The sequence below is a fragment of the Piliocolobus tephrosceles genome, chromosome 20, assembly GCF_002776525.5.
Source record: "Piliocolobus tephrosceles isolate RC106 chromosome 20, ASM277652v3, whole genome shotgun sequence".
Lineage (NCBI taxonomy): Eukaryota > Metazoa > Chordata > Mammalia > Primates > Cercopithecidae > Piliocolobus > Piliocolobus tephrosceles.
This window is the reverse complement of record NC_045453.1, coordinates 58210181-58232178: the sequence shown is the minus strand read 5'-3', so window position 1 is coordinate 58232178 and position 21998 is coordinate 58210181. Positions and strand designations below refer to the sequence as shown.

The following is a 21998-nucleotide window of genomic DNA, read 5'->3' as shown; positions in this document are numbered from 1 at the left end:
AAGTGATTCTCCTGCCTCACACTCCCAAGTAGCTGGGACTACAGGCATGCACCACCACGCCCAGCTAATTTTGTGTATGTATTAAAGACTGGGCTTCACCATGTTAGTCAGGCTGGTCTCGAACTGCTAACCTCAGGTGATCCACCCGCCTCGGCCTCCCAAAGTGCTGAGATTACAGATGTGAGCCATTGCGTCCGGCCGTTTTTTTTTTTTTTCTCCAGAGTTCTGTTTGTGTTTACTAGATCCACCTTATTAGCCATAATATTAAAATTCTCTTTCTATCATAGTTTTGTGGGTGTGTGTGCAATCTACAAATTTCTGAGATCTGTGTCATTCTCATACTGACTTGTAGATGTGTCACTTTCTCTTTGTTAGTGTTTTTTTAAAGTATGTCTTATGTGCATAAGGAACATGGCTATTACATTCATCAGTTGTACTTTTTATGCACGTGAGACAGTTCTTTTTTGTCCCCTCTTAATGCTTTTTTGTTTGTGTTGTTTGATCTGCTAGTATTGTATCTGCTTGCTGTTAACATTTGCTTGATATAGTGGAGTAGCATCCTCCAGGCATTTATTTTAGTCATTTAAATTCAATTGTATAAATTCAGCAAGTGAGTTAAGTGAATGGTGCCAGTGATTCTACCCAGTGTTTGTGTCAGTAACTATATGATTATGAGTGAGTATGGGGATGAGAATGGTGAATCTCCTTTCCCCTGTAGGGAAAGGAAGGGGCAGTGACTGGAGGGGCATCACTTATAATGTGAGCATAGCTCTTTGCCAAATGAAATGTTGGTCTTGAAACAAGGTATGACCTTTACTGTACTATGGCTCTTAAATGTAAATCAGCTGCTCTATCTAGTATTCCTCTCTAGTGAGGTGCTTAGGAGTGCTTAAGATTTTTATAATGTGTAATACTTTTGACTAAATGCCATTTTCATCTTTCAAAGCATTCAACTCCTCCTCATGATGTGACTCCATTGTGGATGATTTACGATTTTTCTTTCAGTTTACTTGTATAATCTTGTTTGAAGTGTCTTTTTACATCAACATATACTTGAATTTCTCCCTTTTTCTCCTAATTACTGGTTAAGCTCACAGAATTTCCTCTTCAGTCTAGAAGAGAAATTTGACCTATTTGTGATTACTGATAAGTGCATTCATTCCCATCATTATTTATTTTTCAAATTTTTTTTTTTTTTTGAGACGAAGTCTCGCTCTGTCGCCCAGGCTGGAGTGCAGTGGCCGGATCTCAGCTCACTGCAAGCTCCACCTCCCGGGTTTACGCCATTCTCCCGCCTCAGCCTCCCGAGTAGCTGGGACTACAGGCGCCCGCCACCTCGTCCGGCTAGTTTTTTTTTTGTATTTTTTAGTAGAGACGGGGTTTCACCGTGTTAGCCAGGATGGTCTCGATCTCCTGACCTCGTGATCCGCCCGTCTCGGCCTCCCAAAGTGCTGGGATTACAGGCTTGAGCCACCGCTCCTGGCCCTTCAAATTATTTTTTACTTTTTTTGAGATGAAGTCTTACTCTGTCGCCTAGGCTGGAATGCAGTGGCATGATCTTGGCTCACTGCAACCTCTGCCTCCTGGGTTCAAGTGATTCTCCTGGCTCAGCCTACCGAGTAGCTGGGGTTACAGGTGTGCACCACCACACCCAGCTAATTTTTGTATTTTTAGTAGAGATGGGGTTTCACGATGTTGGCCATGCTGGTCTCGAACTCCTGAGCTCAAGTGATCCACCTGCCTTGGCCTCCCAAAGTGCTGGGATTACAGGCTTTATTATTTACTTACTTACTTACTTTATTTATTTATTTAAGAGATGGGATCTTGCTCTGCTGCTAGGCTGGAGTACAGTGGCTCTATCACAGCTCACTGTAGCCTCAAACTCCTGGGCTCAAGCAATCCTCCTGCCTCAGCCCCTGGAGTAGCTGGGACTACAGGTGCAAGTCATCATGCCTAAATTTTTTTTTTTAGAGATGTGGTCTTGCTATGTTGTCCAGACTGGTCTTCCAAATCCTGGCCTCAAGTGATCCACCCACCTTGGCCTCTCAAAGTGTTGGAATTACAGGCATGAGCCACCACACCTGGCTGTTTTCTATTTACTGTACTTTTCCCCTTTTCTTGTCAATCAGTTTTTTTTAACTGATAGCTTTTTTTTTCTAACGTAAAAATCATGATTTTTTTTTTTCTCCTCTGGAGTCACCTCTGAATTTTGACAAATTTAAACTATCACTTCTCCATTCTTGTGTAGAATTAATCAGAATCTATCTTTTCTTCCCTTTTCCGACAAGACAGAACTGCTGCTTGCTTTCATTTCCTTCTCCCTTCTCTTCCCTCTTCGACTTCCTATGTCGAAATCATGTAAGTATTTTAGTTTCAGATTGCTTATTTTTGTAAAAGTCAGTACTTTAGTTTACTTCTTAAAGCTCTTGGATAACAAAAGAGTTTCTTAAAGCTCTTGGATGTTTTCAAATTATGATGGCATTCATCTACCAATTATGTTAGAGAAGGTGTTTGAATAGTAAAGTTGATGCCTTACATGTATAAAAATTGTTTTTGTACTCCCACTTCAAAGCTTATTTGGTTGGCTGGATACAAGTTTCAAAATCATTTTCCTTATAACTTTGAAGCCAGTCTCCATTGTCTTCTGGAATCTGTGCTGCTGATGAAAAGTCTAATACTGACTTTTATGTGATTTATGTATCTTTATAGGAATTCAGTTTTTTCCTTATGATATCTTGAAATTTCAATAGGATGTATCTAAGTTGTCTTTCCCTTCTCTCCTGACTGATAAACACTGTTTAACACTTAGAGTAACGTGATGATTGGTGTCTTCCCTCTCCCCAAGGAAATTTCTAGAAGTCACATAAGATGTTGGTCTTTCTAGTTCTGTGTGTGTGTGTGTGTGTGTGTGTGTGTGTGTGTATTTTTTTTTTAAGAGACGGGGTCTCACTCTGTCACCCAGGCTGAAGTGCAGTGGCATGATCATAGCTTGCTACAACCTTGACATCCTGGGCTCAAGCTATCCTCTCACTTCACCCTTTCAAGTAACTGTGACTACAGGTGTGTGCCTGGCTAATTTTTTTTAATTTTTAATTTTTGAGATGGAATCTCACTCTGTGGCCCAGACTGGAGTACAGTGGGGCAACCTCAGTTCACTGCAACTTCCGCCTCCTGGGTTCAAGCGATTTCTGGCCAATTTTTGTATTTTTAGTAGAGATGGGGTTTCATCATGTTAACCAGGCTGGTCTTGAACTCCTGAGCTCCAGTGATCTGCCCACCTTGGCCTCCTAAAGTGCTAGAATTACAGGCATGAGCCACTACATCTGGCCTAGTTTTTTTTTTTTTTTTGATAGTAGACATGGGGTCTGGCTGTGTTGTCCTGGGACGTCTTGGACTCATGACTTCAAGTGATCCTCCCATCTTGGCCTCCCAAAATGTTAGGATTACAGGTGTGAGCCACTGCACCCAGCCAGGTTCCATTTTCTCTATATTGACCTTTCCTTCATACTTGAGAAGCATTTGGGGATAATCTTTAGTTTTGTTTTCCATTTGTTTTTTCTGTGTCCATTTTGCTGTTAAATATATCTGTCAAGCTTTATTTTAGCAATTGTTTTCTCTCTTTTATAACAGCGTCTTTTAATGTTATAATTTACATAGAATAAACTGCATGCATTTAAAACGTACAGTTCCGTGAGTTTGGACAGATACATATAGCCACACACACCCACCACCCTTTTACCCTAAACAAGAGTTGGGTTACCACAGAGTTTTCCCTGCCCCTGTGCAGTCTAACCCCAGCTCTCAAGCCCATGATTTGCTTGCTTTCAGATGTAAAAATGATAAGCTTGCCTTTTAAAATTTATTTTTATTTTTTTGAGATGGAGTCTCCCCTCTGTTGCCCAGGCTGGAGTACAGTAGTGCAATCTTGGCTCATTGAAACCTCCTCCTCCTAGGTTCAAGTGACTCTCCTGCCTCAGCCTCCCGAGTAGCTGGGATTACAGGCAGGCACCACCACACCCGGCTAATTTTTGTATTTTTAGTAGAGACGAGGTTTCGCCATGTCGGCCAGGCTGGTCTTGAACTCCTAACCTCAGGTGATCCGCCCGTCTTGGCCTCCCAAAGTACTGGGATTACAGGCATGAGCCACCATGCCTGCTTTTTTTTTTTTTTTTTTTCTTTTTTCTTTTTTGAGACCAGGTTTTGCTCTTATTGCCCAGGTTGGAGTGCAATGGCATGATCTCAGCTCACTGCAACCTCTGCCTCCCGATTCAAGCGATTCTCCTTTCTCCTGCCTCAGCCTCTGGAGTAGCTGGGATTACAGGAGCACTCCACCAGGCCCAGCTAATTTTTTTTTTTTTTTTTTTTTTTTTTTTGAGATGGAGTCTCGCTTGTCACCCAGGCTGGAGTGCAGTGGCATGATCTCGGCTCACTACAACCTCCATCTCCCGGGTTCAAGTGATTCTCCTGCCTCAGCTTCCTGAGTAGCTGGGATTAGAGGTGTGTGCCATCATGCCTGGCTAATTTTTTGTATTTTTAGTAGAGACGGGGTTTCACCATGTTGGTCAGGCTGATCTTGAACTCCTGACTTTGTGATCCACCTCCCTCAGCCTCCCATAGTGCTGGGATTACAGGCGTGAGCCACTGCGCCCGGCCTAAGTTTTGTGTTTTTAGTACATATGCTTAGTACAGTATGATTTCACCTTATTGGCCAGGCTGGTTTTGAACTCCTGACCTCAGGTGATCTGTCTATCTCGGCCTCCCAAAGTGCTGGGATTACAGGCTTGAGCCATCGTGCCCGGCCAGTTTGTGTATTCAAAAGTTTCATATAAATGGAATAATAACAGTGTGTAGCCTTTTGTGCAAGGTTTGTTTACTCAGCCTATTTTTGAGATTCATGAATATTAAGTATGTAGTAGTTTGTCCTTTTTTTTGGTTTTGAGAGCATTTTTTCCCACAATTAGCAAGTTAACATGGACAAACCGTATTTAAATTTTGCTGATTTTGGCTGGGCGTGATGACTCAGGCCTGTAATCCCAGCACTTTGGGAGGCCAAAGTGGGAGGACTGCTTGAGGCCAGGAGTTGGAGACCAGCCTGGACAGCACAGTGAGACCTTGTCTCTACAAAAAATTAAAAAATTAGCTGGAATGGTTGTGTTCCTGTAGTCGTAGTTACTTGGGATGCTGAGGCAGGAGGATCGCTTGAGCCCAGGAGTTCAAGGTTAACAGTCAGTTGTGATTGAGCCATTGCACTCCAGCCTGGGCAGCAGAGTGATATGCTGTCTCTAAAAATAAAAATAAAAGGTGAAAAATAAATAGAAACAGTTTTGCATAGACTCTTTTGTACATTGTGTATTTAGTTGTATATAATTTTATCATGTGTTAATTTTTGCAGCCACACACATCTGGCCATCGGTTTTTAATTTTTGATTTTTCTCTGTGGTAGCTTTTTTTAATGGATGAGATATAATTTTACTTCTGAGAATATTTTTGATTCTCTTGTTTATTCCTGCAACTCTTTCTTCAGATACTTAGTTTCTCATTTTTGTGGTGTTCATTTCCCTTTTAGTTTTTCTAGTTTGTAAAAGTGGTAATCACTGGTTTGAGAATTGCTGTTCTTCTGCCAGTGGATTCAGTGTCTGTTTACCAGTTGGTCAGAATTGATGGTAGGGGAGGTATGAGATGTGTGGCAAAATATGGGGCAAAACGTCTCCTTACTTGTTCTGGGAAATAGCAGCCACCTGAGTGCCATCCTGATTCTGGGGCTCCAGTGCCTGTTTCCAGTGAATACTGCTTCTGTTGGTGTTGGGGATAGAACATGGTTATTGGTAGAGGGAGTGACCTGTCCACTTGTGCCAGGCACATTTCCCCACCATCACTTGTGACTGCGCCAGACCTGCTTTTGTTTCCCCATGGTAGCCACCCTAAACCTACGTTCTCTGTCTCACCTTCATAGCTGATCCTAGTTTTAATAGCATTCCTCTTTTGAGGCTTATGCATGGTTATTGCCTCTGTAAACCTAGTTCTGCTCCTATCTCTTCTTGGTTCCCAGAATTATTTTAGAAAATAATATATCAATAAACCCAAATCTTTTTTTTTTTCCTGAGGTGGAGTTTTGCTCCAGGCTGGAGTGCAGTAGTGCAATCTCAGCTCACTGAAACCTCCACCTCCCAGGTTCAAGCAATTCTCCTGCCTCAGCCTCCTGAGTAGCTAGGATTACAGGTGCCCGCCACCACGCCGGGCTAATTTTGTCTTTTTAGTAGAGATGGGGTTTCACCATGTTGGCCAGGCTGGTCTCAAACTCCTGACCTCAGGTGATCCGCCCTCCTCAGCCTCCCAAAGTGCTGGGATTACAGGTGTGAGCCCCTGCGCCCGGCCTAAACCCACATCTTTAGTAATTTCTAGGATTTAGGTTGGGCGGGGAAGCATTTACAGATGCTCTTTGATGTATGATGTTTATGCTACATTCCATAAATTGTATCAGAAGTTGAAAATACTGTAAATCAGGTGGGGCACAGTGGCTCACATTAAATTTGAGCCCTCATTAAATTGGGACCTTCCATACGTCTGTGTAGTCCATTTTGATCCAATCTCTTCAGTCCTTCTTTTTCTTTTTTTTCTTTGAGATGGAGTCTCTTTCTGTTGCCAGGCTGGAGTGCAGTGGTGTGATCTCAGCTCACTGCAACTTCTGCCTCGTGGGTTCAAGCCATTCTCCTGCCTCAGCCTCCGAAGTAGCAGGGACTATAAGCGCACACCACCATGGCCAACTGATTTTTCTATTTTTAGTAGAGATGGTTTCACCGTGTTGGCCAGGATGATCTCGGTGTCTTGACCTTGTGATCCACCTGCCTTGGCCTCCCCAAGTGTTGGGATTACAGGTGTGAGCCTCCATACCTGGCCTTTTTTTATTTTTATTTTAATTTTTTTGGGGATGGAGTCTCACTCTGTCACCCAGGCTGGAGTGCAGTGGTATGATCTCGGCTCACTGCAGCCTCCGCCTCCCAGGTTCAAGCGATTGTCCTTCCTCATCTTTCCTTAGCCTCTGGAGTGCTAGGATTATAGGTGCCCACCAACATGCCTGGCTAATTTTTGTATTTTTAGTAGAGACAAGGTTTCACCATGTTGGCCAGGCTGGTCTCGAATTCCTGACCTCAGGTGATCCGTCCACCTCGGCCTCCCAAAGTGTTGGAATTGCAGTCGTGAGCCACCACACCTGGCCCCCTTCTCCTGTTGTTTTTTTTGTTTTTGGAGACAGAGCCTTACTCTGTTGCCCAGGCTGGAGTGCAGTGGTGCCACCTCAGATCACTGCAGTCTCCATCTCCCAGGTTGAAGCAGTTCTGTTTCGAATTCCCAAGTAGCTGGTACTACAGGTGCACGTCACCATGCCTGGCTAATTTTTGTATTTTTAGTAGAGATGGGGTTTTACCATATTGATCAGGCTGGTCTCAGACTTTTGACCTCAGGTGATCCACCCATCTTGGCCTCCCAAAGTGCTAAGATTATAGGCGTGAGCCACTGTGCTTGGCCTAAAGGACATTTTGGGAACCAGTGTTAATATAACGTCTATTGAAACCTTTTATTTTTGGGATATCAGATTTTGAAAGATAAATTGACCATTGGAGGTTATATGTTACGTAGGGTTGGGAATTTCCTGTTTCTGGTTTGCTGCTAAACCAAAACTCTGAAGTGTCAATTTTTTTTTTTTTAAGCTAATAGGAAAGATAGCTTTTCATTCTGAATCTTTGTTTTTCACAGTTGAGGCTTATGAGTAGTCAGCTTGTTATTGTTAAAGTATTTCATAATGCAGTTTGGGCTTGTCAGGATGGTTGGGTTGGCTCAATACTTTGATATTTTTATTTTTCATCTTTGCTGTAGTATTTTTTTTTTTTAAGTTGTGCATCTAAATGAAGACAGAATCACATTTCTTTGCCCCAAAACCTTTTTGTGTAGAATTATGTTCTTTGGAAACCCTAGGGTTTGAAATAAGTTGCTACTGTGGTAAGTGTAAATTTAGTTTTCAGAAAAAAGCTGTGCTGACTTAATTTTCTTCCCCGTTTAGTTTTTCCATGGTTTGGCTTGGATATCGGTGGAACTCTGGTCAAGCTGGTTTATTTTGAACCCAAAGACATCACTGCTGAAGAAGAGGAGGAAGAAGTGGAAAGTCTTAAAAGCATTCGGAAGTACCTGACCTCCAATGTGGCTTATGGGTCCACAGGCATTCGGGACGTGCACCTCGAGCTGAAGGACCTGACTCTGTGTGGACGCAAAGGCAATCTGCACTTTATACGCTTTCCCACTCATGACATGCCTGCTTTTATTCAGATGGGCAGAGATAAAAACTTCTCGAGTCTCCACACTGTCTTTTGTGCCACTGGAGGTGGAGCGTACAAATTTGAGCAGGATTTTCTCACAGTATGCATTTTTTAGCTTATATACAATTTATGGTAATTTGATTGTTAAAAATAATGCCAGTAGGAAGTGGTGAAATAATTTCCATCTCTAGTAGAATTTGAATTTTCTTGAGTCAAATGAAGATTAAAGGGTACGCTAGTGACAGTCAGAAGTTAGCCATCTAGAGGTGGTTGTATAATTCAGATATATGGACATGGATGATAATCAGAGCCACTAAAAGGGTAGCATTTTCTTGTTCCTTTACTATGAAAAATTAGGGCATCTGCTTTATGTTGAGGAAGAAACTACCTACAAGGAACATCATTAGATCATGAACAATGAGATTGAAATATAATTTTAAAAAATCATTTCATGTCATGAAATTGTTTTCAATCTTGTCTACCACATAATTTCTCTTGTCTCCCTCAGTTGTTTCCCGGCATGTTCACTAACTGAAAAAATAAGGAACTCTGGTCAGAAGTGGTGTTTTCAGGCTCAGGGCTAGTGTGAGATGGGTGACTGCAGAGCCCTTCTCTCCCAGAATGCCTTCTGATGTGTTCTGTGCTGCACACTTAACTGGAGTCTCGCCACCATGTCTGGCCCCTGGGGCGTGCTGCCAGGCGCTCTATCTTGCTTTTTTTGAGTGAACACTGGAGAACATTGTGAGCAAGGCCTTGAGGCTAGGTCCTTTCAGGGTGGATGGTGGGGGTAGGCCAGAGAACTGACAAATGAATTGGCCAAGATCCTGACCTTCAGGGTGCAATACAGATTGAAAATGTCTTCAGTGACTGACTATGTTTTTCTGTCGCTAAATGAGAGAACATTAGTCCAAAAGAGAGTCTGCCTTTTTTTTTTTCTCTTGAGATGAAGTTTCACTCTTGTTCCCAGGCTGGAGTGCAATGGCACGATCTCGGCTCAACACAACCTCCACCTCCTGGATTCAAGCAATTCTCCTGCCTCAGCCTCCCAAGTAGCTGGGATTACAGGCATGTGCCACCATGCCCGGCTAATTTTGTGTTTTTAGTAGAGACAGGGTTTCTGCATGTTGGTCAGGCTGGTCTCGAACTCCTGATCTCAGGTGATCTGCCCGCCTCAGCCTCCCAAAGTGCTGGGATTACAGGGGTGAGCCACCGTGCCTGGCCCAAATTCTGCCTGTTACTCTGCATGTCTTTTAGTAGAGACGGAGTTTCTCCATGTTGTCCAGGCTGGTCTGGAACACCTGACCTCAAGTGATCCACTTGCCTTGGCCTCTCAAAGGACTGGAATTACAGGTGTGAGCTACCGTGTCTGGCCTCAACTTAACTTTTTTGACTAACATGCCTTGGAGTCCTTTCCACTTCAGAACATACAGATCCTCTTCATTTTTGTGTTTGTTTTGTTTTTTCTTGAGACGGAGTCTCGCCCTGTCATCCAGGTTGGAGTACAGTGGTACGATCTCAGCTCACTGCAATCTCCGCCTCCCAGATTCAAGAGATTCTCCTGCTTCAGCCTCCTGAGTAACTGGGATTACAGGTGTGCGCCACCATACCTGGCTAATTTTTTTTAAAAAATCTTTAGTAGAGACTGGGTTTCACCATGTTGGCCAGGCTGGTCTTGAACTCCTGACCTCGTGATCTACCTGCCTCAGCCTCCCAAAGTGCTGGGATTACAGGCATGAGCCACCACGCCCAGCCAATTCTCTTCAATTTTAGTTGCTATATAGTGCTCCGTAATACGAATAATAACTTAGTCTTTCCTTTATTATTTAGATGGAATTAATTGATTATAAAACAGCTCAAATTTTGACTGCTAAAATTCCCCTCCCTCCCAAGAAGCTGTAGCTGGTTTAGATAGTGAAAAAAAAATCTTACCTTCTAACTGGATACTTTCAGCCTTTTGGCTTCAGATTGTTGAATAATGTATGGCCTCTTTTGATACTGCTCAAAAGTCTTGAGATGGTCCTCTGTCATAGTCCTTGTGGCTCCTGCCCTGTGTCACCAGGTGGTTTCTGATAGTGCTGTGGCCTGAGCTGCGCTTCAGCACCATTGTCCCTGTAAGCAGAGATCTGGGTTTCTGCTTGAAGGTTGATAAATACTGTGGTTTTTTTTTTTTTTTTTTTTGGTCACACTTATTCAGCTGCTGCAGTAGTTTCTATGTAGAGTGTATTTGGGTCTGTGGTAGCAGGAGTGTGTCTCAGCATTCTGTCCCTATGTTTGCTCCTAAATCTGTTCTTTTTTTTTTTTTTTGAGACGGAGTCTTGCTCTGTCGCCCAGGCTGGAGTGCAGTGGCCGGATCTCAGGTCACTGCAAGCTCCGCCTCTTGGGTTCATGCCATTCTCCTGCCTCAGCCTCCCGAGTACTGGGACTACAGGCGCCCGCCACCTCGCCCGGCTAGTTTTTTTTTTGTAGTTTTTAGTAGAGACGGGGTTTCACCGTGTTAGCCAAGATGGTCTCGATCTCCTGACCTCGTGATCCGCCCGTCTCGGCCTCCCAAAGTGCTGGGATTACAGGCTTGAGCCACCGCGCCCGGCCCTAAATCTGTTCTTAAAGCATGCACAAATAATACACATCTGTGAGTGCACTTTTATGGTTGGTTTTACGTGGTGGGGATGTCTTATTGAATGGAATTTCTGTTTCTTTTGGGTTATTAAAAAGTCTGAGTACATTCTTATTTCATTACAGATAGGTGATCTTCAGCTTTGCAAACTGGATGAACTAGATTGCTTGATAAAAGGAATTTTATACATTGACTCAGTTGGATTCAATGGACGGTCACAGTGCTATTACTTTGAAAACCCTGCTGATTCTGAAAAGTGTCAGAAGTTACCATTTGATTTGAAAAATCCATATCCTCTGCTTCTGGTGAACATTGGCTCAGGGGTTAGCATCTTAGCAGTATATTCCAAAGATAATTACAAACGGGTCACAGGTACTAGGTAAGTTGTATATAAAACTCATTGTTTATTCTTAGTATCATAACGGGCTGAGTTTTCAGGTATTACATGTAACTAACTATACCTTCCAGAACCTGCTAGGTGAAAGATTTAAGTGTTTCTAGATTATGCAAACAAATGTTTCTCTTTGAAAATTCTGATTTTATAACTCCGTTTTCTTTAATGTCTACTGTTCAAGACTTACTATCCTAAGTGTTTCCTAAACGGTCGTGCCAGCAGACTCATTGTGGCCCTTGCCCTCAGATGGTTTATGGTGTGCATACACAAAGTAGCTAAAGTTATTAGGCAGCATCTGTAAGGAGAAGGCATGGGAAAGGACCTAGCTTTGAAACCTGTGTAAATTTCATGCTTCTGCACACACATATGTATGTGTAGAATAATGATTTATTCTAGGTATGTGATTTAGAAGTTGATATGTACTAATCAGTAGAAAAATTATTGAGGGAAGGTAGTATGAAAAGAGGATTAGCCAGGCGTGGTGGCTCATGCCTGTAATCCCAGTGCTTTGGGAGGCCAAGGCAGGTGGTTGACTAGGTCAGGATTTCAAGATCAGCCTGGCCAACATGGTGAAACCCCATCTCTAGTAAAAATACAAAAATCAGCCAGACACAGTGGCAGGCGCCTATAATCCCAGCTACTCAGGAGGCTGAGGCGGGAGAATTGCTTGAACTCAGAGGGTGGAGGTTGCAGTGAGCTGAGATTGCGCCACTGCACTCGAGCCTGGGTGATGGAGTGAGACTCCGTCTCAGGAAAAAAAAGAAGAGAAAAGAGAGGGTTAGGGCCAGGCACGGTGGCTCACACCTGTAATCCCAGCACTTTGGGAGGCCGAGGCGGGTGCATTGAGGTCGGGCGTTCAAGACCAGCCTGGCCAACGTGGAGAAACCCCATCTCTACTAAAAATACAAAATTAGCCAGGCATGGTGGCACATGCCTGTAATCCCAGCTACTTGGGAGGCCAAGGCAGGAGAATCACTTGAACCAGGAGGCAGAGATTGCGGTGAGCCAAGATCGTGCCATTGTACTCCAGCCTGGGCAACAAGAGCTAAACTCCATCTCAAAAAAAAAAAAAAAAAAAAAAAAAGGATTAGATGAAAGAAAATGTTTCGGCTTAAGTGTTAGAGGTCACTTCAGGAAAAATAGGGATCTGGGGTTGGGATAAACAAATTTTTTAAAAAATAGTTGTGATTTAAATAGAGGAGTAATTTTTTTGTGACAAAACACATTGTAGGAGGAGTATGATGGGGGGGTGCACTGATAAGCCAAGGTGACAAGGTGCTCGGATGAGAATGACTCAGGGAATGTACTTGGAGAGGGAAGGAGAGGAGGCGTCAGCATGACCCCAGGCGTGTAGGGCTAATTTGCACTTGAGGCTCTTCATACTTGGCAGCCAGCCAGACTGCTCTGGGGACATGGGCCCTGTATTTTGGACTTTGCATGTTGGCTTACATGCATATGTGTCTTAAAGGTATATATCAGGCACCTTATCTTTTCACAGACTTGGTTCCTACCAGTGACATTTGCATGATTGGGTTGGATATGTGAATATGGTTTTGGGATTCATAAATGTTAACTTCCTGTTCTTATTTTTTAAAATGTTACAATACTGTTACTTTTTTTTAAATCATAGTCTTGGAGGAGGAACTTTTTTTGGTCTCTGTTGTCTTCTTACTGGCTGTACCACTTTTGAAGAAGCTCTTGAAATGGCATCTCGTGGAGATAGCACCAAAGTGGATAAACTAGTACGAGATATTTATGGAGGGGACTATGAGAGGTTTGGACTGCCAGGCTGGGCTGTGGCTTCAAGGTAAGGAGGCATGTGTGTTCTAAGAAATACAGGAGGGCTGGGCACAGTGGCTCATGCCTGTAATCCCAGCACTTTGGGAGGCCGAGGCGGGCAGATCACGAGGTCAAGAGTTCGAGACCAGCCTGGTCAACATAGCGTAACCCCGTCCCTACTTAAAATACAAAAATTAGTCAGGCATGGTGGTTTGCACCTGTAGACCCAGCTACTTGGGAGGCTGAGGCAGGAGAATCACTTGAACCCTGGAGGCAGAGGTTGTGGTGAGCTGAGATCACGCCACTGCACTCCAGCCTGGGTGACAGAGTGAGACTCCGTCTCAACAAACAAACAAAAGAAATACAGAGATAAAATAATGGGCATATTTTTTAAAAAAGCTCTATTGAGATATAATTTACATACTATAAAGTCACCTGTTTAAAGTGTACAGTTTTGTAATTTCTAGTATATTTACAGGATTGCGCAACCATCACTGTAATCCCAATTTTAGGACATTTTTATCATCTTAGAAAGAAACCTTATATTCATTAGCTACCAGTCTCCATTCCCCCCATAGCCCCTGTCAAACAATAATTTATTTTCTGTCTCTAGGTTTGCCTCTTCTGAACATTTAAGTGGTATCATACAGTATGTGATCTTTTGTGATTACTTCTTTATTTAGCATAATGTTTTCAAACATTCACATTACAGTGTGAATCAGTACTTTATTCCGTTTTATTGCCAAATAATATTTCTTTTTTCTTTCTTTTTTTTTTTCTGAGACAAAGTTTTGCTCTTTTTGCCCAGGCTGGAGTGCAATGGTGTGATCTCGGCTCACTGCAACCCCCGCCTCCCGGGTTCAAGCAGTTCTCCTGCCTCAGCCTCCTGAGTAGCTGGGATTACAGGCATGCGCCACCAAGCCTGGTAATTTTTTTTTTTTTTTTTTTAGTGGAGAAAGGATTTCTCCATGTTGGCCAGGCTGATCTCCAACTCTTGACCTCAGGTGATCCGCCTGCTTCTGCCTCCCGAAGTGCTGGTATTACAAGTGTGAGCCACCGTGCCTGGCTGCCACATGATATTTCATTATGTGGATAGTACTACATTTTATCCATTTATTGGTTGATGAACATTTGGGTTGTTTCCTTTTTTTGGTTATAATGTTGAACATTTATATGTAAGTCTTTGTATGTATGCACATATATTTTTAATTCTTTTGGGTATATACCTGAGAGTAGAATTGCTGAGTCATATGATAACTTAATGTTTAATCTTCTGAGGAACTGCTACACTGTTTTCCAAAGTGGCAGTCCCATTTTACATTCTTAGCAGGTTATGAACATTTAAATTTCTTGTCAACACTTACTGTCTGTCTTCTTGGTTTTAGTTGTCTTAATAGGAGTGAAGTGATATCTCGTAGTGTTTTTATTTTTTAAGAGGCAGGGTCTCGCCCTGTTGCGCACGTGAGTGAGAGCGCAGTGTTGCGATCATAGCTCACTACAGCCTTGATCTCCTGGGCTCAAGTGTTTCTCCTGCCTCAGCCTCCTGAGTCACTAGGACTATAGCTGTGCACTGCCTTGCCTAATTTATTTTTTGTAGAGATAGGGTCTCGCTATGTTGCCTAGGCTGTCCTGGTCTCAAGTGATCCTCCCACTCCCACCTTGGCTTCCCAACATGTTGGGATTACAGGTGTGAGCCATCACCATGTCTGACTGAACATTTTGTGTGTGTGTGGCAAGGTCTCGCTCTGTTGCGCAGACTGGAGTGTAGTGACACCATCTTGCCTCACTGAAACCTCTGCCTCCTGGGTTCAAGCGATTCTCCTGCTTCACCTCCCAGGTAGCTGGGATTACAGGCACACCTGTAAATTATGCCAACATGCCTGGCTAATTTCTGTATTTTTAGTAGAGGTGGGGTTTTGCCATGTTGGCCAGGCTGGTCTCGAACTCCTGACCTCAAGTGATCCACCCACCTCGGCCTCCTAAAGTGCTGGGATTACAGGTGTGAGCCACCGTGCCCAGCCCGAACATCCTTTCATGTATTTACCGGCCATCTGTCTAGTCTTGGGAGAAATACCTGCTCAAGTCTATTGCTAAGTTTTTAGTTAGATTGTCTTTTTATTGAGTTCTGGATACAAGTCCCTTATTAGATACATAATTTGCAAATATTTTGTCCCATTTTGTTAGTTGTCTTTTCACTTCCTTGACGGTGTCCTTTGCAGCATGGAAATTTTAAATTTTGATGAAGTTAATCTTATCTATCATCTATCACTTGTGCTTTTGGTGTTATATGTAAGAAATCTAAGATGATGAATAATTGCCTAATTTAAGATCATGAAGAATTGTTTTTTTTTCTTCTGAGAGTTTTATAGTTTTAGCTCTTTTATTATTATTATTTATTTATTTATTTATTGAGATAGAATCTTGCTCTGTCACGAGGCTGGAGTGCAGTGGCGCGATCTCAGCTCACTGCGACCTCTGCCTCCCGGGTTAAAGCGATTCTCCTGCCTCAGCCTCCCGAGTAGCTGGGACTACAGTGCATACCACCACGCCCAGCTAATTTTTGTATTTTTAGTAGAGGCAGGGTTTCACCATATTGTCCAGGATGGTCTTGATCTCTTGGCCTTGTGATCCGTCCGCCTCGACCTCCCAAAGTGCTGGGATTACAGGCGTGAGCCACTGCGCCCGGTGGTTTTAGCTCTTATATCTAGCTCTTATATTTGATCCATTTTGAATAAGTTTTGTGTATGGTGTGAGGTGGAGGTCCAAGTTCATTTCTTTTGTGTGTGGATGTCCAGTTATCCTAGTACCATTTGTTGAAAAGATGATTCTTCCCCTGTGAAATTCTCTTGCCCCCTTTGTCAAAAATCAGTTGACCATAGATGTTTGGGTTTATTCCTGGACTCCAAGTTCTGTGCCATTGATATATATGTCTGTTTTTATGCCATTACCACGTTGCCTTGATACTGTAGCTTTGTATTAAGTTCTGAAGTAAGAAAGTGTGAGTCATCCAACTTGTTCTTTTTTCAAGATTATTTTGGCTATTCTGGGTACCTTGAGGGTATGAATTTTAGGGTTAACTTGGCAAAGTCTATAAATAAGACAATTGGGATTTTTTTTTTTTTTTTGAGACGAAGTCTCGCTCTGTCGCCCAGGCTGGAGTGCAGTGGCTGGATCTCAGCTCACTGCAAGCTCCGCCTCCCGGGTTTACGCCATTCTCCTGCCTCAGCCTCCCGAGTAGCTGGGACTACAGGCGCCCGCCACCTCGCCCGGCTAGTTTTTGTATTTTTTAGTAGGGACAGGGTTTCACCATGTTAGCCAGGATGGTCTCGATCTCCTGACCTCGTGATCCGCCTGTCTCGGCCTCCTAAAGTGCTGGGATTACAGGCTTGAGCCACCGCGCCCGGCCGACAGTTGGGATTTTAATAGAGATTGCGTTGAATCTTTTGGCCAATTTGGAGAGTATTGCCATCCTAATACAGAGTCTTCTGATCCAAAAAGATGGAATGTCTTTCCATTTATTTAGATCTTTGCTTTCAACGGTGTTTTGTAGATTTTATTGTACAGGTGTTACACTTTTGTTAGATAATATCCGTAAGCGTTTTATTCTCTGATGCTATTATGAATGAAATCATTGTCTCCATTTTGAGATCGTTTAGAAGTATAATTGTTTTTCGTATGTTGGGGCACATGGCTTTTACTAATAGAAAAATCACTTATGTACATGCTTGTTTACTAAGTTGAGACACTTGGTAAATGCTGTTGATTTCATTTTCTGTGTTTGTAACATTTGCTCATTGGTCATCACTTCCTTTTCTGATTGGCAAATTATTGTAGCAGTTCTGCTCGGCATGTACATTGAAGTACTTGATCTTCTAGGGAAACCTGAAACTCTTCAGTAGCTCACTCTGGGACTCAGCTGTCTGTGCTTTGCTCTGCTCTGATGGAACAGTTTACCTCGGATGTGCATGTGACCATCTGAGTGGAACAGCTGTGCGGTTGAGATGAATCGCTCTTAGATGTGTTGTCCTGAAACTGTCTGGTTGCAGGAGCAATGGTGCCTTCCAGTGCATCTGATGAGATTCTAACTGAATGTATGAATATCTGGTATCAAAGCTAGACTTCAGTAGAAACCGTAGGGAAAGCTGTCTGCTCATTTAGAATGTTTGAGGGCTCTATTTGAAGCTGCATTTCTCTTTGAGCAGATGCTCCATTACTGCAAAATAAAAAGTTTGAAGATTTCAACAATGTTGCCCTAAAAGCTAATTTTATTTCAATAAAGTAACATTCAAGTTCTCTTGGGCTTTGTTGCTTTTGGTTTAGCAATGGGAATTTTTTTTCCCCATCACAGCTTTGGAAACATGATGAGCAAGGAGAAGCGAGAGGCCGTTAGTAAAGAGGACCTTGCCAGAGCGACTTTGATCACCATCACCAACAACATTGGCTCAATAGCAAGAATGTGTGCCCTTAATGAAGTAAGGGGACATGGGTTTCTTTAATTGCTTTAAGGAAAAAACTGAACTTAAGTGGGCCCCACCATATGTCTGTCTTCTCAGAACAGTGCCAAAATGTAGTCATTTGGGGTGGGGTTTGTTTTAGCACGAAGTTAAAACTCTTCAAATACAGATTAATCATCATCATCTTCTTCTTCTTCTTTTTTTTTTAACTGAAGATAAACATTGCTACTTGTCTAGAGGTAACATGACATATTTTGAGGACAAAGTAGAGGAAGAGGAGAAGGTAGCCAGTGTTCCAGACATTGGGGACTGTTGGGGGTGATGATGGATAACGATGCTGAATGTAGACTCCACACTCACCGCTGAGCTCTAGAGGCCCTAGGGAGGAATCCAGAGGAAGTCACTGAAGCTGGGAGAAGACTGAGCAGGCCGAGGAGTGCCCTCCTTGGCTCCCCCACCTCAGCAGAGCTGTGTCTTTGTGCTTTCAGCTTCTTTACAGTGCTGCCTTGTAGCATTCAGGTCAAGCAGCATTGTACAGGGCTATGAAAGAACCAAGAATGGGCTGCCCTTGGGGAAAGAGGATCTAGGATCCAGTTGGTGCAGCTTATGGCTTGTCCCTGTGTGTATAGTTGTTAAATTATTCTTTTATTTTTAAAAAGTTATCCTTTAAATAGATGATACAGGCATGTAGCGTAAAAGGAAACCTCAAAAGGGACAAAGGATTTGTCTCATTTTAAGTGAAAAAATACTGTATCAACATCAAGTAATTAAACATTTCTTTGTTTGAAAATCGTAACTTCTTTTTTTCTGTATTGTATGTTCCCTTTCCTGTGCTTACGTATTTTCAGAAATTTTAGTTGGTGTGCATACCACAATTTGTATTTTGTACTTAAATATTACACATTTCATGGCTGTATATTTATTTGATTGAGTTATTTTATATCAAACAACATAGAGCTTGGCATTCGGTTGCTTGCTGATAACTTGGCAGTAAGCATTTTTTTTTTTTTTTTGAGACGAAGTCTCACTCTGTCGCCCGGGCTGGATGGAGTGCAGTGGCCGGATCTCAGCTCACTGCAAGCTCCGCCTCCCGGGTTTACGCCATTCTCCTGCCTCAGCCTCCCGAGTAGCTGGGACTACAGGCGCCTGCCACCTCGCCCGGCTGGTGTTTTGTATTTTTTAGTAGAGACGGGGTTTCACCAGGTTAGCCAGGATGGTCTCGATCTCCTGACCTCGTGATCCGCCCGTCTCGGCCTCCCAAAGTGCTGGGATTACAGGCTTGAGCCACCGCATTTTTAAGCATGAAGTTATTCTTTGGTTGAATTTTATTCTCGATATGGGGCTTACTTAGCAGTGAGATTTCTGGTCTACAGAAATGATCATGCTCATGAATTTTGACATTTATCGTCATGATGCTTTGCACAAGGGCTACACCAATTTAGATCATCTTTAGCAGTGAATGAGTGGATTAATTTTACTACAACTTACTGACATTGGTGGTGGAATTTCAGTTGCTTTTTTTTGCTAGCTTAATAGGTCTAAAATTTTACTTTGATAACTAGTGGTTTGATTTTTTGCCTGTGTGTTATATTGCTTGTATACTTTGCCTGTTTGTGTCACTGTCCTTCTTTTGGATTGGGGTCATACTGGTTTTTGTTTGTTTTTTTAACTTCCCTGTATAAAACATTGTATTCAAAACTAGTTATTGCTGGTCATATTTAATGCAAATGTTTTTCCTAATCTGTCTTCCTCTCCTGTGACATTATCTAGCATGCTTTGCAGTGGGTCCACAGTTGTCTGGGGATCAGGTTTAAGTAGCCCTAGACCAACTGGACTAAATTTGATCAGCAGTCAAATTGTTGCTAAGAGCTATGCACATGGTGCTCTATTTGGGGTAGCTTTTATGAGAAAATAGGAATTAAGATAACAACTAATTGCCTTTTTTTGGTGTGCTCAGAACATTAACCAGGTGGTATTTGTTGGAAATTTCTTGAGAATTAATACGATCGCCATGCGGCTTTTGGCATATGCTTTGGATTATTGGTCCAAGGGGCAGTTGAAAGCACTTTTTTCGGAACACGAGGTAAGCTGACTTGTTCCTTGTGATATATTATGTGCACAGAGGGCTTGTGGGTCACACTGTCGTGGAACTTGAGGTAGAGGGTGGAGGTGAGATGGGCTGCAGTGTTGCTTTTGTTTTTTGTTTTTTCGAGATGGAGTCTCGCTCTGTCACCCAGACTGGAGTGCAGTGGTGCAGTCTCGGGGCTCACTGCATGCAGCCTCCGCCTCCTGGGTTCAAGCAATCCTCTCGCCTCAGTCTCTTAAATAGCTGGGAGTACAAGCATTTGCCACCACACCCTGCTAATTTTTGTACTTTTAGTTGGCCAAGCTAGACTGATCTCATACTCCTGACCTTAAGTGATCTGCCCTCCTTGGCCTCCCAAAGTTCCAGGATTACAGGTGTGAGCCGCTGTGCCCACCTTTTTTGGTAGTTTAACTTTGTAACATTTGAAAGCTGTTTCTTCCCTGATGCTAATGCCAGGTAGATTTTGGGTTAATTTAATTGTAAGCTTAAGGAATTTTAGAGAAAAACCCTTGATGAACATTCCCCTGTATTTCTGATGCCATAATTTTATTTGAACTGTCCTTTATATTTTCTCTATTGCACTGACTGTGCCATTACTCTGGGTTCCGGGTTTTTCATTTTTTTCAATGCCAGTTTTTATATATTGTGATTCCTGTGTCAGTTATTTAAGGTGCATGTTGTAAAAACGAGTAGATCAGTCAACCTCTCAGACTAGAACCACACTATCATAGGAACTTAAGTATAATTGTAGACAGGTTGGAAATGATGAAATGGAAAAGAATCAGATTGCTCAACCTCATAGCCTGTCTTGGAAAGCACTCTTACTTTTCCTGTTGGGGAAAAGAAGCAGAGGTGTGGAAAGCGGATAGGGTTCGTTCTTCCCTTCTTGGTTGTGGGGCAGTTGAACTATTATTCCAACTGTTCTTGGATTTTAGATACTGTTATGATGAACATTTTTCAGAATTGTATTGCATATTTAGTTAAACAGTCTATATCAATTAAAGGAAATCAGAGTCCAGATAGTAGCACAGATTTGAAGTGCTAGATTACTTTTTCTCCTTAAATTGCTTTAGTTCATAGTTGAAGTCCAAAGTACACAAATCCCCTTATCAAAAAGCTTAAAATTGAAGTCATCTAACTTAGTTTTAAAATTCGAACATTACTGTATTTGTAAACCAGCACTGAATTGCCATTAAGTTTCTTACAGTTCATAGTGTTTCTGTATACATTTTTTTGTGATCTCAGACTTATTTTGCTTTATATTAGAATTTTTAAAACTCGAATGTTAGATCTTTTTCTGCTTTATTTCTGCCTCTTGTTTAACCTTTTCCTAGGTAGAACATGGAGATTAGTTTTTTAAGTTAACCTTAAAAAAAACACACACACACACAAAAACAGGCTGGGTGCGGTGGCTCACATCTGTAATCCCAGCATTTTGGGAGGCTGAGATGGGCAGATCACCTGAGGTCAGGAGTTTGAGACCAGCCTGGCCAACATGGCAAAACCCCATCTCTACAAAAAAATACAAAAATTAGCCGGGCACGGTGGCTCAAGCCTGTAATCCCAGCACTTTGGGAGGCCGAGATGGGCGGATCACGAGGTCAGGAGATCGAGACCATCCTGGCTAACACGGTGAAACCCCGTCTCCCACTAAAAACTACAAAAACCTAGCCGGGCGAGGTGGCGGCGCCTGTAGTCCCAGCTACCCGGGAGGCTGAGGCAGGAGAATGGCGTGAACCCGGGAGGCGGAGCTTGCAGTGAGCTGAGATCCGGCCACAGCACTCCAGCGTGGGTGACAGAGCGAGACTCCGTCTCAAAAAAAAAAAAAAAAAAAAATTAGCCGGGTGCAATGGCGGGTGCCTGTACTCCCAGCTACTCGGGAGGCTGAGACAGGAGAATCTCTTGAACTTGGGAGGCTGAGGTTGCAGTGAGTTGAGATCACACCACTGTACTACAGCCTGGGCAACAGAACGAGACTCTGTCTCAAAAACAAAAACAAAAACAACAAAACAGACAAAAACACCAAACAGACCAGGCGCAGTGGCTCACGCCTGTAATCCCAGCACTTTGAGAGGCCGAGGTGGGCGGATCACCAGGTCAGGAGTTCGAGACCAGCCTGACCAACATGGAGAAGCCCTGTCACTACAAAAATATACAAAAATTAGGCCAGGTGTGGTGGCTCAAGCCTGTAATCCCAGCACTTTGGGAGGCCGAGGCGGGCAGATCACGAGGTCAGGAGATCGAGACCATCCTGGCTAACATGGTGAAACCCCATCTCTACTAAAAAATACAAAAAACTAGCCGGGCAAGATGGTGGGCGCCTGTAGTCCCAGCTACTCGGGAGGCTGAGGCAGGAGAATGG

At 42.9% G+C, this 21998-nt stretch overlaps 1 protein-coding gene across 4 annotated transcripts in view; it reads left to right on the top strand.

Annotated features, from left to right (window-relative positions):
• Positions 1-8042: 8042 nt before the first annotated feature.
• The window catches only part of LOC111546481 (pantothenate kinase 2, mitochondrial), a 17253-nt gene continuing 3297 nt past the window's right edge, over positions 8043-21998 (top strand). The window contains exons 1-5 of one of the 4 annotated variants that reach the window (XM_023217944.2): positions 8046-8409; positions 11049-11302; positions 12948-13124; positions 17445-17568; positions 19508-19633. In XM_023217944.2, the coding sequence (XP_023073712.1) occupies positions 8302-8409; positions 11049-11302; positions 12948-13124; positions 17445-17568; positions 19508-19633 (789 nt within the window). In that variant the 5' untranslated portion in view covers positions 8046-8301. Of the gene's footprint in view, positions 8410-9568; positions 9901-11048; positions 11303-12947; positions 13125-17444; positions 17569-19507; positions 19634-21998 lie in introns of those variants that run through there. The other 3 variants (XM_023217947.2, XM_023217948.2, XM_023217945.2) reach the window with 3 other exon arrangements.